This window comes from Hyla sarda, unplaced genomic scaffold (genome assembly GCF_029499605.1).
Source record: "Hyla sarda isolate aHylSar1 unplaced genomic scaffold, aHylSar1.hap1 scaffold_380, whole genome shotgun sequence".
NCBI classification, from domain to species: domain Eukaryota; kingdom Metazoa; phylum Chordata; class Amphibia; order Anura; family Hylidae; genus Hyla; species Hyla sarda.
Window position 1 is genome coordinate 229,572 of NW_026610400.1, and position 17,860 is coordinate 247,431.

The 17,860-nt window shown below is 40.7% G+C and overlaps 1 protein-coding gene across 1 annotated transcript in view; it reads right to left on the reverse strand.

The window, feature by feature from the left end:
* Positions 1-17,860, reverse strand: part of WDR97 (WD repeat domain 97) — a 250,016-nt gene that overhangs the window by 219,889 nt on the left and 12,267 nt on the right. The window contains exons 3-4 of the mRNA XM_056553808.1: positions 6,987-7,108; positions 5,933-6,554 (exon numbers count right to left, since the gene is read on the reverse strand). Of these exons, the coding sequence (XP_056409783.1) occupies positions 5,933-6,554; positions 6,987-7,108 (744 nt within the window). The remainder of the gene's footprint in view (positions 1-5,932; positions 6,555-6,986; positions 7,109-17,860) is intronic.

Here is a 17,860-nt window from a genome sequence, read left to right on the forward strand (position 1 = left end):
GATCAGAGTCTTATAGATACATAGGAGATCACAAGGAGATCAGAGTTGTATAGATACATAGGAGATCACAAGGAGATCAGAGTCTTATAGATACATAGGAGATCACAAAGAGATCAGAGTTGTATAGATAAATAGTAGAACACAAGGAGATCAGAGTCTTATAGATACATCGGAGATCACAAGGAGATCAGAGTCTTATAGATACATAGGAGATCACAAGGAGATCAGAGTCTTATAGATACATAGGAGATCACAAGGAGATCAGAGTTGTATTGATACATAGGAGATCACAAGGAGATCAGAGTCATATAGATTCATAGGAGATCAGAGTCTTATAGATACATAGGAGATCACAAGGAGATCAGAGTCTTATAGATACATAGGAGATCACAAGGAGATCAGAGTCTTATAGATACATAGGAGATCACAAGGAGATCAGAGTTGTATTGATACATAGGAGATCACAAGGAGATCAGAGTCATATAGATTCATAGGAGATCAGAGTTGTATAGATACATAAAAGATCACAAGGAGATCAGAGTCTTATAGATACATAGGAGATCACAAGGAGATCAGAGTCATATAGATTCATAGGAGATCAGAGTCTTATAGATACATAGGAGATCACAAGGAGATCAGAGTCTTATAGATACATAGGAGATCACAAGGAGATCAGAGTCTTATAGATACATAGGAGATCACAAGGAGATCAGAGTCTTATAGATACATAGGAGATCACAAGGAGATCAGAGTCTTATAGATTCATAGGAGATCACAAGGAGATCAGAGTTGTATTGATACATAGGAGATCACAAGGAGATCAGAGTTGTATTGATACATAGGAGATCAGAGTTGTATAGATACATAGGAGATCACAAAGAGATCAGAGTTGTATAGATACATAGGAGATCAGAGTTGTATAGATACATAGGAGATCACAAGGAGATTAGAGTCTTATAGATACATAGGAGATCATAAGGAGATCAGAGTTGTATAGATACATAGGAGATCACAAGGAGATCAGAGTCTTATAGATTCATAGGAGATCACAAGGAGATCAGAGTTGTATAGATACATAGGAGATCAGAAGGAGATCAGAGTTGTATAGATACATAGGAGATCACAAAGAGATCAGAGTTGTATAGATACATAGGAGATCACAAAGAGATCAGAGTCATATAGATACATAGGAGATCAGAGTTGTATAGATACATAGGAGAACACAAGGAGATCAGAGTCATATAGATTTATAGGAGATCAGAGTCTTATAGATACATAGGAGATCACAAGGAGATCAGAGTTGTATAGAAACATAGGAGATCAGAAGGAGATCAGAGTCACGATTCATAGGAGATCAGAGTCTTATAGATACATAGGAGATCACAAGGAGATCAGAGTTGTAAAGATACATAGGAGATCATAAGGAGATCAGAGTCTTATAGATACATAGGAGATCACAAGAAGATCAGATTTGTATATATACATAGGAGATCATAAGGAGATCAGAGTCTTATAGATACATAGGAGAACACAAGGAGATCAGAGTTGTATAGATACATAAGAGATCACAAGGAGATCAGAGTCATATAGATTCATAGGAGATCACAAGGAGATCAGAGTTGTATAGATACATAGGAGATCAGAGTCTTATAGATACATAGGAGATCACAAGGAGATCAGAGTCTTATAGATACATAGGAGATCACAAGGAGATCAGAGTTGTATAGATACATAAGAGATCACAAGGAGATCAGAGTCTTATAGATACATGGGAGATCACAAGGAGATCAGAGTCTTATAGATACATAGGAGATCACAAGGATATCAGAGTCTCATAGATACATAGGAGATCACAAGGAGATCAGAGTCTTATAGATACATAGGAGATCACAAGGAGATCAGAGTTGTATAGATACATAAGAGATCAGAAGGAGATCAGAGTCTTATAGATACATAGGAGATCACAAGGAGATCAGAGTTGTATAGATACATAAGAGATCACAAGGAGATCAGAGTTTATAGATACATAGGAGATCACAAGGAGATCAGAGTTGTATAGATACATAGGAGATCACAAGGAGATCAGAGTCTTACATATACATGGGAGATCAGAGTCTTATAGATACATAGGAGATTACAAGGAGATCAGAGTTGTATAGATACATAGGAGATCACAGGGAGATCAGAGTTGTATAGATACATAGGAGATCACAGGGAGATCAGAGTTGTATAGATACATAGGAGATCACAGGGAGATCAGAGTTGTATAGATACATAGGAGATCACAGGGAGATCAGAGTTGTATAGATACATAGGAGATCACAGGGAGATCAGAGTTGTATAGATACATAGGAGATCACAGGGAGATCAGAGTTGTATAGATACGTAGGAGAACACAAGGAGATCAGAGTCATATAGATTCATAGGACATCACAAGGAGATCAGAGTCTTACATATACATGGGAGATCACAAGGAGATCAGAGTCTTATAGATACATAGGAGATCACAAGGAGATCAGAGTCTTATAGATACATAGGAGATCACAAAGAGATCAGAGTTGTATAGAAACATAGGAGATCACAAGGAGATCAGAGTCACGATTCATAGGAGATCAGAGTCTTATAGATACATAGGAGATCACAAGGAGATCAGAGTTGTAAAGATACATAGGAGATCATAAGGAGATCAGAGTCTTATAGATACATAGGAGATCACAAGAAGATCAGATTTGTATATATACATAGGAGATCATAAGGAGATCAGAGTCTTATAGATACATAGGAGAACACAAGGAGATCAGAGTTGTATAGATACATAAGAGATCACAAGGAGATCAGAGTCATATAGATTCATAGGAGATCACAAGGAGATCAGAGTTGTATAGATACATAGGAGATCAGAGTCTTATAGATACATAGGAGATCACAAGGAGATCAGAGTCTTATAGATACAAAGGAGATCACAAGGAGATCAGAGTTGTATAGATACATAAGAGATCACAAGGAGATCAGAGTCTTATAGATACATGGGAGATCACAAGGAGATCAGAGTTGTATAGATACATAGGAGATCACAAGGAGATCAGAGTTGTATAGATACATAGGAGATCACAAGGAGATCAGAGTCTTATAGATACATAGGAGAACACAAGGAGATCAGAGTCTTATAGATACATAGGAGATCACAAGGATATCAGAGTCTCATAGATACATAGGAGATCACAAGGAGATCAGAGTCTTATAGATACATAGGAGATCAGAGTCTTATAGATACATAGGAGATCACAAGGAGATCAGAGTTGTATAGAAACATAGGAGATCACAAGGAGATCAGAGTCTTATAGATACATAGGAGATCACAAAGAGATCAGAGTTGTATAGATACATAGGAGATCACAAGGAGATCAGAGTCTTATAGATACATAGGAGATCACAAGGAGATCAGAGTTGTATAGATACATAGGAGATCACAAGGAGATCAGAGTCTTATAGATAAATAGGAGATCACAAGGAGATCAGAGTCATATAGATTCATAGGAGATCAGAGTCTTATAGATACATAGGAGATCACAAGGAGATCAGAGTCTTATAGATACATAGGAGATCACAAGGAGATCAGAGTCTTACATATACATGGGAGATCAGAGTCTTATAGATACATAGGAGATCACAAGGAGATCAGAGTTGTATAGATACATAAGAGATCACAAGGAGATCAGAGTCTTATAGATACATAGGAGATCACAAGGAGATCAGAGTCTTATAGATACATAGGAGATCACAAGGAGATCAGAGTCTTATAGATACATAGGAGATCACAAGGAGATCAGAGTTGTATAGATACATAAGAGATCACAAGGAGATCAGTCTTATAGATACATAGGAGATCACAAGGAGATCAGAGTCTTATAGATACATAGGAGATCAGAGTCTTATAGATACATAGGAGATCACAAGGAGATCAGAGTCTTATAGATACATAGGAGATCACAAGGAGATCAGAGTCATATAGATTCATAGGAGATCAGAGTTGTATAGATACATAGGAGATCACAAGGAGATCAGAGTCTTATAGATACATACGAGATCACAAGGAGATCAGAGTCTTACAGATACATAGGAGATCACAAGGAGATCAGAGTCATATAGATACATAAGAGATCACAAGGAGATCAGAGTCTTATAGATACATAGGAGATCAGAAGGAGATCAGAGTCTTATAGATACATAGGAGATCAGAAGGAGATCAGAGTCTTATAGATACATAGGAGATCACAAGGAGATCAGAGTCTTATAGATACATAGGAGATCAGAGTCTTACAGATACATAGGAGATCACAAGGAGATCAGAGTCTTATAGATACATAGGAGATCACAAAGAGATCAGAGTCTTATAGATACATAGGAGATCAGAAGGAGATCAGAGTCTTATAGATACATAGGAGATCACAAGGAGATCAGAGTCTTATAGATACATAGGAGATCACAAGGAGATCAGAGTCTTATAGATACATAGGAGATCAGAAGGAGATCAGAGTCTTATAGATACATAGGAGATCAGAAGGAGATCAGAGTCTTATAGATACATAGGAGATCACAAGGAGATCAGAGTCTTATAGATACATAGGAGATCACAAAGAGATCAGAGTCTTATAGATACATAGGAGATCAGAAGGAGATCAGAGTCTTATAGATACATAGGAGATCACAAGGAGATCAGAGTCTTATAGATACATAGGAGATCAGAGTCTTACAGATACATAGGAGATCAGAGTCTTACAGATACATAGGAGATCACAAGGAGATCAGAGTCTTATAGATACACAGGAGATCACAAAGAGATCAGAGTCATATAGATTCATAGGAGATCAGAGTTGTATAGATACATAGGAGATCACAAGGAGATCAGAGTTGTATAGATACATAGGAGATCACAAGGAGATCAGAGTCTTATAGATACATAAGAGATCACAAGGAGATCAGAGTCATATAGATTCATAGGAGATCACAAAGAGATCAGAGTCATATAGATTCATAGGAGATCACAAAGAGATCAGAGTCATATAGATTCAGAGGAGATCAGAGTCATATAGATACATAGGAGAACACAAGGAGATCAGAGTCCTATAGATACATAAGAGATCACAAGGAGATCAGAGTCTTATAGATACATAGGAGATCACAAGGAGATCAGAGTCTTATAGATACATAGGAGATCACAAGGAGATCAGAGTCTTATAGATTCATAGGAGATCACAAGGAGATCAGAGTCATATAGATTCATAGGAGATCACAATGAGATCAGAGTCTTATAGATACATGGGAGGCAAAAGGTGGAGATGCAGGAAAAGTAGAGTAGAGTAATGTATAAGGTAAGAACTCCACCACCCGCAATCTAATAATCCCAAATATCTAATTAATCCAAAATTCATTTTATCATTTCATCTTCTCAATTATCCTGTCATCTCATCCTATATTCCTCATTGTCCCATTGCCCCACATACCCCATTTACTCCACCACTATATTCATCATGTCATTGTCCCATTGCTCCACATACCCCATTCACTCCACCACTATATTCATCATGTCATTGTCCCATTGCTCCACATACCCCATTCACTCCACCACTATATTCATCATGTCATTGTCCCATTGCCCCACATATCCCATTCACTCCACCACTATATTCATCATGTCATTGTCCCATTGCCCCACATACCCCATTCACTCCACCACTATATTCATCATGTCATTGTCCCATTGCTCCACATATCCCATTCACTCCACCACTATATTCATCATGTCATTGTCCCATTGCCCCACATATCCCATTCACTCCACCACTATATTCATCATGTCATTGTCTCATTGCCCCACATATCCCATTCACTCCACCACTATATTCATTCATGGTTTTCGGGATGGGATTACCTATGTTTATTCCTGGTGGACGGTGAATCCTCTTTCTCTTTGGACCCGTCCTCATGTTGACCCGCAGCCTCCTTGTCTGATCTACAGAAAAGGCTGAAGCAGCAGGGTGGACTCTGTGAGTTTCGGATCTTCACCCTACTGACAACACTCATGGGACTGGTAAGGACGCTGGCCTCCAGTAGGTGCCCATCTACGAGTAGTGCATAGACTGCCCCCTGGGAGGCACAGTATTCTGCCCCCAGCACCCGCGCCCCTCCATGCAGAGTAGTTATCAGCTCTCCGGTGGCGGAAGATATGAGCCGTACAGTACCATCTGCACAGATGCACAGGACTCTGGAGGGGGAAAGATCCTCACAGACGGTCATTGCGGTCACAGCAGTTCCCAGTTGGGAGTGCAGCTGGTACCAGTGCTGGGCCTGCCAGACCAGCATCTCATGGTGGCTATATGAAACAATACAGTCCTCACTGTTGTGGAAAGTATTCAGGCCCAACAAGGACCCAGACACCCGATGCTCCTCCATTTGCTCCTGTGTGTTGAGGTCCCATGTCCTCAGAGAAGCGTCCTCTGACCCAGAGACAAGGACTGTCCCCGAAGAGGTGAGTGACAGAGCGGTGATAGGACCTGGGCAGTAAGGAGCAGAGGATAAGCACTGAAAGAGCTTTATTGATCATTTGGTCATCATTACAAATCATACAACAAATTACAATTGCACAAAGAATGACAGTACAATATACAGCACAGGTTCCCTAAAGCTATACACTATACCACATGCTACACTAACACTTCACTCCATCCCTCAGAATGCAAGTAGAAGGCACGTTGTAGAGCACTGTAATCCTAACCCGAGCACTGTAATGTACCCAGAGCCTATAGTCCTACATCAGTCATTGTAATTGCACCTTGTAACCCCACCCAGAGCACTGAAACCACACCCTGTGAACTGTAACTTGACCTTGCACACTGTAACTCCATCCCAGGCACTGTAATCCCAACCTAAGCACTGTAACTCCACCCTATACACTAAAGGTTGTCACTAAAGGCCCTACGACTTACCTGTGTGACCCACAAACACGGCCACAAGCTGTGTCTCATTGTCCCACACCTTGATGCTACCATCCCTTGATCCAGATATGAGGAGGTGAAGCTGCTCAGAGTACAGGAGGCTGCTGATCACCCTGTGGACACACAATGTCATAACTCATTATGTCAGTGGCGGAAAGGGGGGTAATGGCTGTTCATTGAGGGATGAATCCTATATGTGACACCGAGGAGTGAATCCTATAAATATAAGATAAAGGTCTGGTCAGGGATCATATATACAATAAAGATCTGATCAGGAGGTTATATATAAGATAAAGGTCTGATCAGGGGGTTATATATAAGAAAAGGTCTGATCAGGGGGTTATATATAATATAAAGGTCTGATCAGGGGGTTACATATAAGATATAGGTCTGATCAGGGGGTTATATACAAGATATAGGTCTGATTAGGGGGTTACATATAATATAAAGGTCTGATCAGGGGGTTATATATAATATAAAGGTCTGATCAGGGGGTTATATATAAGAAAAGGTCTGATCAGGGGGTTATATACAAGATATAGGTCTGATCAGGGGGTTACATATAAGATAAAGGTCTGATAAGGGGGTTATATATAATATAAAGGTCTGATCAGGGGGTTATATATAAGAAAAGGTCTGATCAGGGGGTTATATACAAGATATAGGTCTGATCAGGGGGTTATATATAATATAAAGGTCTGATCAGGGGGTTATATATAAGAAAAGGTCTGATCAGGGGGTTATATACAAGATATAGGTCTGATCAGGGGGTTACATATAAGATAAAGGTCTGATAAGGGGGTTATATATAATATAAAGGTCTGATCAGGGGGTTACATATAAGATAAAGGTCTGATCAGGGGGTTATATACAAGATATAGGTCTGATCAGGGGGTTATATATAATATAAAGGTCTGATCAGGGGATTATATATAAGAAAAGGTCTGATCAGGGGGTTACATATAAGATAAAGGTCTGATCAGGGGGTTATATATAATATAAAGGTCTGATCAGGGGGTTACATATAAGATAAAGGTCTGATCAGGGGGTTACATATAAGATAAAGGTCTGATCAGGGGGTTATATACAAGATATAGGTCTGATCAGGGGGTTATATACAAGATATAGGTCTGATCAGGGGGTTATATATAAGAAAAGGTCTGATCAGGGGGTTACATATAAGATAAAGGTCTGATCAGGGGTTAAATATAAGAGAAATATTACCTATTACTGCTCCAGTACTCGACCGCCCCTGGTAAATAATATATAATCTAAACCATTTAAAGAACTGTTCCTAAATATATTATATGGTATACTCATTTTTCTTCTTTATAAAAATTATTATATAGAGATGATCCCATGTATAATACTGTGATAATAGGGTCCATGATACATGTGCAGAGGTACAAAGCACCAATTAAAGCGGAACTTTTAATATATTATATGGTAACGCGAATAATTGTATTGACTTTGTACTATTTACATATTTTTCTTATTCTTCTTATTATAGAAGATTATATAGAAATCATATGATTTGATTGAATTGACCATATAATATAATTCTATAATTCTTTTAGTGGTTTATGGGAGTTTATCTTTAGGATCGGGTACAGTATGACATGGTGCTGGATTATGTCTGCAGTCTCCAATATTATATTAGTAGCAATAAGCTGTCTCCAATATTATATGCCTTGTTATCATTACATTGTCCTCAGTAGAAGATCCTCCTGTAGTTGGCGACTCTGGCCGGACATTGTCCTCAGTAGTAGATCCATCTGTAGTTGGTGACTCTGGCCGGACATTGTCTTCAGTAGAAGATCCTCCTGTAGTTGGCGACTCTGGCCGGACATTGTCCTCAGTAGTAGATCCTCCTGTAGTTGGTGACTCTGGCCGGACATTGTCCTCAGTAGAAGATCCTCCTGTAGTTGGTGACTCTGGCCGGACATTGTCCTCAGTAGAAGATCCTCCTGTAGTTGGTGACTCTGGCCGGACATTGTCCTCAGTAGAAGATCCTCCTGTAGTTGGCGACTCTGGCCGGACATTGTCCTCAGTAGTAGATCCTCCTGTAGTTGGTGACTCTGGCCGGACATTGTCCTCAGTAGAAGATCCTCCTGTAGTTGGTGACTCTGGCTGGACATTGTCCTCAGTAGAAGATCCTCCTGTAGTTGGTGACTCTGGCCGGACATTGTCCTCAGTAGAAGATCCTCCTGTAGTTGGTGACTCTGGCCGGACATTGTCCTCAGTAGAAGATCCTCCTGTAGTTGGTGACTCTGGCCGGACATTGTCCTCAGTAGAAGATCCTCCTGTAGTTGGTGACTCTGGCTGGACATTGTCCTCAGTAGAAGATCCTCCTGTAGTTGGTGACTCTGGCCGGACATTGTCTTCAGTAGAAGATCCTCCTGTAGTTGGCGACTCTGGCCGGACATTTTTGTCAGTAAAAAAAAAATGTTTTCGTTGGATATAGTGTTTCTGGATTTTGCTAAAGTGTTTGATACTGTCCCTCACAGACGTCTGACAGGTAAGTTAAGGTCCTTGGGCTTGGAAACTTTAGTTTGTAACTGGATTGAACACTGGCTCATGGATCGTACCCAGAGAGTGGTGGTCAATGATTCGTACTCTGATTGGTCCCCGGTTATTAGTGGTGACCCCAAGGTTCAGTACTGGGCCCGCTGCTGTTTAATTTATTTATCAATGATATAGAGGATGGTATTAACAGCTCTGTATATAGAGGGGGGCTGTGTATATATAGGGGGCTGTGTATATAGAGTGGGGCTGTGTATATAGAGTGGGGCTGTGTATATAGAGGGGGGCTGTGTATATATAGGGGGGGGCTGTGTATATATAGGGGGCTGTGTATATAGAGGATGGTATTAACAGCTCTGTTTCTATCTTTGCAGATGACACCAAGCTTTGTAGCACGGTACAGTCTATAGAGGATGTGTATATAGAGGGGGGGGCTGTGTATATAGAGGGGGGGGTACAGTCTATAGAGGATGTGCATAAGTTACAAGATGACTTGGATAGACTAAGTGTCTGGGCATCCACTTGGCAAATGAGGTTCAATGTGGATAAATGTAAAGTTATGCATCTGGGTACTAATAACCTGCAGCGTCGTATGTCTTAGGGGGGATTAAACTGTCAGAGTCACTGGTAGAGAAGGATCTGGGGGACTTGTAGATCACAGACTACAGAATAGCACAATGTCAGGCTGCTGCTTCCAAAGCCGGCAGGATATTGTCATGTATAAAAAGAGGCCTGGACTCCAGGGACAGGGACATAATACTCCCCCTTTATAAAGCATTGGTACAGTCTATAGTGTATAATACTCCCCCTTTATAAATCATTGGTACAGTCTATAGTGTATAATACTCCCCCTTTATAAAGCATTGGTACAGTCTATAGTGTATAATACTCCCCCTTTATAAAGCATTGGTACCGTCTATAGTGTATAATACTCCCCCTTTATAAAGCATTGGTACGGCCTCACCTGGAATATGCTGGTCAGTTTTGGTCGCCTGTTCATAAAAGGGACACTGCGGAGCTGGAAAGGGTGCAGAGACGCGCGACTAAACTAATATGCGGCATGGAACATCTTAGCTATGAGGAGCGATTAAAGGAGTTACAATTGTTTAGTCTTGAGAAGAGACGTATAAGGGGGGATATGATAAACGTATATAAGTATATAAATGGCCCATACAAAAAATATGGAGAATAACTGTTCCAGGTTAAACCCCCCCAAAGGACGAGGGGGCACTCCCTCCGTCTGGAGAAGAAAAGGTTTAGTCTAAAGGGGCGACACGCCTTCTTTACTGTGAGGACTGTGAATTTATGGAACGGTCTACCTCAGGAACTGGTCACAGCAGTAACAATTAACAGCTTTAAAACAGGGTTAGATACATTCCTGGAACAAAATAACATTAATGCTTATGCAGAATTATAAAACTACATCCCTTTCCCTTATCCCCTTACATCCTTCACTTCAATTCCCTGGTTGGACTTGATGGACGTCTGTCATTTTTCAACCATACTAACTATGTAACTATATAACTATGTAACTATGTAACTATATAACTATATAACTATGTAACTATGTAACTATGTTGTCCCATTTTTATTATTTGCCTAAATTACACAAAAATCCTATTTATAGGCCGACCAGGGGCTGTGCCATGGGGACTCGTTTTGCCCCAAGTTATGCAAATTTGTTCATGGGGAGATTCGAGTCCCTGGTCATTGCACAGCTCCCGGCTTTTAATAGCTATGTATGTTTTTTTCGTCGCTTTATAGACGACTTGTATTTTGTGTGGAGCGGCACTAAGGCACAGCCAGAGGCCTTTGTCCACGAGTTAAATCAAAATCTATGGGGCATTAACCCCTTAAGGATCCAGCCAATTTTCACTGTAGGACCCGGCCATTTTTTGCACATCTGACCACTGTCACTTTAAGCATTAATAACTCTGGAATGCTTTTACCTTTCATTCTGATTCCGAGATTGTTTTTTCGTGACATATTCTACTTTATGTTAGTGGTAAAATTTTGTCGATACTTGCATCGTTTCTTGGTGAAACATTCCAAAATTTCATGAAAAAATTGAAAATGTTGCATTTTTTTTAACTTTGAAGCTCTCTGCTTATAAGGAAAATGAATATTCCAAATAAATTATATATTGATTCACATATACAACATGTCTACTTTATGATTGCATCATAACGTTGACATGTTTTTACTTTTGGAAGAGATCAGAGGGCTTCAAAGTTCAGCAGAAATTTTCCAATTTTTCACAAAATTTTCAAAATCAAAATTTTTCAGGGACCAGTTCTGTTTTGAAGTGGATTTGAAGGGCTTTCATATCAGAAATGCCCCACAAATGACCCCATTATAAAAACTGCACCCACGAAAGTATTCAAAATGACATTCAAAAGGTTTGTTAACCATTTAGGTGTTTCACAGGAATAGCAGCAAATTGAAGGAGAAAATTAAAAATCTTCATTTTTTACACTGGCATGTTCTTGTAGACCCAGTTTTTGAATTTTTACAAGGGGTAAAAGGAGAGAAATCTTCCTAAAATGTGTAACCCAATTTCTCTCGAGTAAGGAAATACCTCATATGTGTATGTCAAGTGTACGGCAGGCGCAGTAGAGGGCTCAGAAGGGAAGGAGCGACAAAGGGATTTTGGAGAGTGAGTTTTTCTGAAATGGTTTTTGTGGGGCATGTCGCATTTAGGAAGCCCCTATGGTGCCAGAACAGCAAAAAAAAAAAAAACACATGGCATACTATTTTGGAAACTACACCCCTCAAGGCACATAACAAGGGGTCCAGTGAGCCTTAACACCCCACAGGTGCTTCACGACTTTTTGTTAAAGTTGGATGTGTAAATGATTTATTAATTTTTTTTCCACTAAAATGCTAGTTTTCCCCAAAATTTTAAATTTTTACAAGGGATAATAGTACAAAATGCCCCCCAAAATTTGTAACCCCATCTCTTCTGAGTATGGAAATACCCCAAGTATGGATGTCAAGTGCTCTGCTGGCGCACTACAATGCTCAGAAGAGAAGGAGTCACATTTGGCTTTTGAAAGGCGAATTTTACTGAAATGGTTTTTTGAGGGCATGTCGCATTTAGGAAGCCCCTATGGTGCCAGAACAGCAAAAAAAAAAAAAAACACATGGAATACTATTTTAGAAACTACACCCCTCAAGTAACACAACAAGGGGTACAGTGAGCCTTAAAATCTCATAGGTGTTTGACAACTTTTTGCTAAAGTCGGATGTGTAAATGAAAAAAAAAATTTTTTCACAAAAATGCTGGTTTTCCCCCACATTTTATATTCTTACAAGGAGTAATAGGAGAAAATGACCCCCAAAATTTGTAACCCCAATTCTTCTGAGTATGGAAATACCCAATGTGTGGATGTGAAGTGCTCTGCTGGCGCACTACAATGCTCAGAAGAGAAGGAGCGCCATTGAGCTTTTGAAGACAGAATTTGGTTGGAATAGAAGTCGGGGGCCATGTGCGTTTACAAAGCCCCCCCCCCCCCGTGGTGCCAGAACAGTGGACCCCCCCACGTGACCCCATTTTGGAAACTACAGCCCTCACAGAATTTAATAAGGGGTGCAGTGAGTATTTACACCCCACTGGCGTTTGACAGATCTTTGGAACAGTGGGCTGTGCAAATGAAAATACATTTTTCATTTTTACGGACCACTGTTCCAAAAATCTGTCAAACACCTGTGGGGTGTAAATACTCACTGCACCCCTTATTACATTACATGAGGGGTGTAGTTTCCAAAATGGGGTCATATGTGGGGGGGGGGGGGTCCATAGTTCTGGCTCTATGGGGGCTTTGTAAACACACGTAGCCTTCAATTCCGGACAAATTTTATCTTCAAAATCCCAATGTGCTCCTTCTCTTCTGAGCATTGTAGTTCGCCAGCAGAGCACTTTATATCCACATATGGGCATTTTCTTACTCAGAAAAAATGGGGTTACAAATTTTTGGGGGCTTTTTTTCCTATTTTTCCTTGTGAAAATGAAAAATTTTGGGTAACACCAGCATTTTTGTGAAAATTTTTTTTTTTTTTCATTTTTCCATCCAACTTTAATGAAAATTTGTCAAACACCTGTTGGGTGTTAAGGCTCACTATACCCCTTGTTACTTTCCGTGAGGGGTGTAGTTTCCAAAATGGGGTCACGTGTGGGCATTTAATTTTTTGCGTTTATGTCAGAACTGCTGTAAAATCAGCCACCCCTGTGCAAATCACCAATTTAGGCCTCAAATGTACATAGTGTGCTCTCACTCCTGAGCCTTGCTGTGCGCCCGCAGAGCATTTTACGCTTACATATGGGGTATTTCCGTACTCAGGAGAAATGGCGTTACAAATTTTGGGGGTCTTTTTTCCTTTTAACACTTGTGAAAATAAAAAGTAAAGGACAACACCAGCATGTTAGTGTAAAATTTTAAATTTTTTTACACTGACAGGCTGGTGTAGCCCCCAACTTTTCCTTTTCATAAGGGGTAAAAGAAGAAAAAGCCCCCAAAATTTGTAACACAATTTCTCCCAAGTACAGAGATACCCCATATGTGGCCCTAAACTGTTTCCTTGAAAAACAACAGGGCTCTGAAGTGAGAGAGCGCCATACGCATTTGAGGACTAAATTAGGGATTGCATAGGGGTGGACATAGGGGTATTCTACGCCAGTGATTCCCAAACAGGGTGTAGCTGTTGCTAAACTCCCAGCATGCCTGGACAGTCAGTGGCTGTCCAGAAATGCTGGGAGTTGTTGTTTTGCAACAGCTGGAGGCTCCGTTTCGGAAACACTGCTGTACAATACGTTTTTCAATTTAATTGGGGGGGACAGTGTAAGGGGGTGTATATGTAGTGTTTTACCCTTTATTTTGTGTTAGTGTAGTGTAGTGTTTTTAGGGTACATTCACACGGGCGCAGGTTTACAGTGAGATTCCCGCTAGAAATTTGCGATGCGGCGAAAAATTTGCCGCAGCTCATACTTGAAGCAGGAAACTTACTGTAAACCTGTCCGTGTGAATGTACCCTGTACGTACACATAGGGGGGCAAACCTCCAGCTGTTTCAAAATTAAAACTCCCACCATGTACTGACAATATAACTTTTATTCTTATTCCTTAAAAAATATGTCTGTGACAATGTGAAACTTATATATTGTTAAAACTGTCAGGTGATACAGAGTGTCTTCTAATATGAGCCCACTAGGTGGTGCTGCAGCACTGGTGTAGGAGTTATCCTATTTCTCACTGTGCATGGTCAGTATCTCCACTCTACCATTGCACAGTAACTCCGCACTCTTGACACATACTGTATTCCTGTCTAAAATCTTAATAAATTGCTCTAACGTTTCGTTAGAAAACTAACTTCTTCAGAGAGCTGCCTAATATGGCGTTCAGCGTGCGGCACTGCCTTTTATAACCCTGTATCGGCGCATCATTTCCGATGCGCCAGTGAAGGGTTGGGATCCAATCAGGACGTGGTTGGCATTCCGTGTGTTCCGGCCGCCATTCTCGCGCATGCCCCGTCATACCGTGGTTCCGGGCATCTACTTTTCACTATTGCGCATGCGCTTCCTCTCGCGCGTGCGCAGTACTTTCTGTTCTCGGTGGAACGCGAGCTCCGTCTCGTGACACGCAAGCCCCATCTATAGTCTGTAGGCGCATGCGTCCCTAGTTGATCCCTTCTATCAGTAAATATATTACATCCTTCTTAGTTTTTGCCTTCTATGACTGTTCCTTGTGTTCTTATTCTCTCTATAGGTACTAGGTGGTCTGAGTTTTTTAGAGTCTTTTTTTCTTTTTTCTTTTCTTCTAATTATAGGGTTATTGTATACCATTTGGCCATTCTCCTGGATATTATTACAGTGATTTTATAGATTTTCTAGATTTATTATATCTCATTTAGTCATTTGTTACAATCATTTTATAAATTTATTGTGTCTCATCTGGTCACTCTTTTAGATGTTGTTAGGTTCATTTTCATTTTTATAAGTTTATTATATTATATCTCATATGGCCATTCTCTTAACTAATGTTATATAAATTTTTATCTTATTGATCTATATTGTACTTTATTAAATAACATTATTTATATCCTATTGATTAACAGACCAAGATGTAAATTTCTCCCAGTCGACACTCCCTATCCATGGGTCCGCAGCCTCTCCTCAGGTAATCATTATATTGTTATTTGTTTTCATATTTTAAGTTTGATTTTTCTTCAAGCTCCCCAGTATCGTTTTTTTATGTTATTGATTTTTTCTCCAGATTTCCCAGTGTCTGGGTATCTGGATTCTCCTGCATCCCTCACATCTCTACAGTTAGGATATGTCGTCCCCCCCTATATATCAATTCATGGTCATGACCTGTTTTTTCTCATTATAATACTCTCAGACCATACTAGTATACATTCATCTCCAGATGTTATCCTCTTCTTCTTCCAGTCATATCGGCTATAATAAAACGGTAGTTGCCAGCATGTAGAAAAGTATTCACAGAGTAATCTCTATATTATTTCTCACGGTGTTTATATGTATACACAGGCGCCTTCCTTTTTATTCAAGGAAGGGTGTGAAGGAAAAACCTTCATTCAATCCTCCAGGATTTTTACTGTTGAGGCGATAAATCCATTTTGCCTCCTCTTTGAGCAATATTTGATTTATATCTCCTTTTCTTGGGCCAATCTCATATTTCTCTAGGCCCCAGAATTTAATCTCATCCAGCCTATTGCCATGTTTTGTTTTCATGTGCCTCGCTATAGGGGTGTCTGTCCCTGTTCTAATTGTACTAATGTGCTTGCTGATGCGTTTTCTCAGCTCCTGTATAGTTTTTCCCACATATAGTTTGGGGCATGTGCACCTTGCTACATAGATCACGTTCCGGCTACTACAATTTATAAACTTCCTGATATCATATTTCCTTCCATCTTGTGGATTGATAAAGTTTTCACCATAAACTTGCAAGAGGCGCAATAGTGAAAAGTAGATGCCCGGGACCACGGTATGACGGGGAATGCGCGAGAATGGCGGCCGGAACACACGGAATGCCAACCACGTCCTGATTGGATCCCAACCCTTCACTGGCGCATCGGAAATGATGCGCCGATACAGGGTTATAAAAGGCAGTGCCGCACGCTGAACGCCATATTAGGCAGCTCTCTGAAGAAGTTAGTTTTCTAACGAAACGTTAGAGCACTTTATTAAGATTTTAGACAGGAATACAGTATGTGTCAAGAGTGCGGAGTTACTGTGCAATGGTAGAGTGGAGATACTGACCATGCACAGTGAGAAATAGGACAACTCCTACACCAGTGCTGCAGCACCACCTAGTGGGCTCATATTAGAAGACACTCTGTATCACCTGACAGTTTTAACCATATGTAAGTTTCACATTGTCACAGACATATTTTTTAAGGAATAAGAATAAAAGTTATATTTTAATTGGGTTACAGGTAGGGTATTGTTCCCCGGAAGGGAGGGTTTCCTCCCAGAAGGGGATTGGAGAATTTATAATTAAACCCATAACCCAATGGGACCTTTTGTGTTGCCTCTAAACTGTAGACCTCCAGCTGTTGCAAAACTGCAAATCCCAGCATGCCCAGCATGCCCGCGCCGATCACCGCCACCGATCCCGTCCCGCAGCTTCCACCGACGGGTAAGTGGATCTTCGGCATTCGGTCCCCTTCGGTTCCCCGTTCTTCCCCGCCTATTGTGGGTGGGCAGAACGGGGAAAACGAAAGTAAACCCCCCCGCCCCCGATCTGCTATTGGTGGTCGCTTCTAGACCACCAATAGCAGAGATAGGATGGGGGGCACCTCTGCCACCTCACTTCCTATCGCTACAGGGGGATCGTGGGTGTCTTAGACAACCGCGATCCCCCTTATATTCCAGGTCACCAAAGTGAATTCACTTGCGATTTGCGCCGATCGCTGACATGGGTGGGTCTGTTGACCCCCCTGGGTATTTGCACGGGGTTCCTGCTGATCGATATCAGCAGTCACCCCAGTCCGGTCCCCGCCCGGCGGGGACCAAAATTCCCACGGGCGTACAGGTATGCCCTGGGTCCTTAAGACCCAGGTACAAAAGGCATATCCATACGCCCTAGGTCCTGTATAGCGAGAGCTAATACACTTTATTGGATTATCTTCTTATTTGGGAAAACAAGCATTTTAGGTAAAAAAAAAATTTTTTTTTTACATATGCAAAAGTCGTGAAACACCTGTGGGGTATAAAGGTTCACTTCACCCCATGTTACGTTCCCCGAGGGGTCTAGTTTCCAAAATGGTATGCCATGTGTTTTTTTTTTTTTTTTGCTGTCCTGGCACCATAGGGGCTTCCTAAAT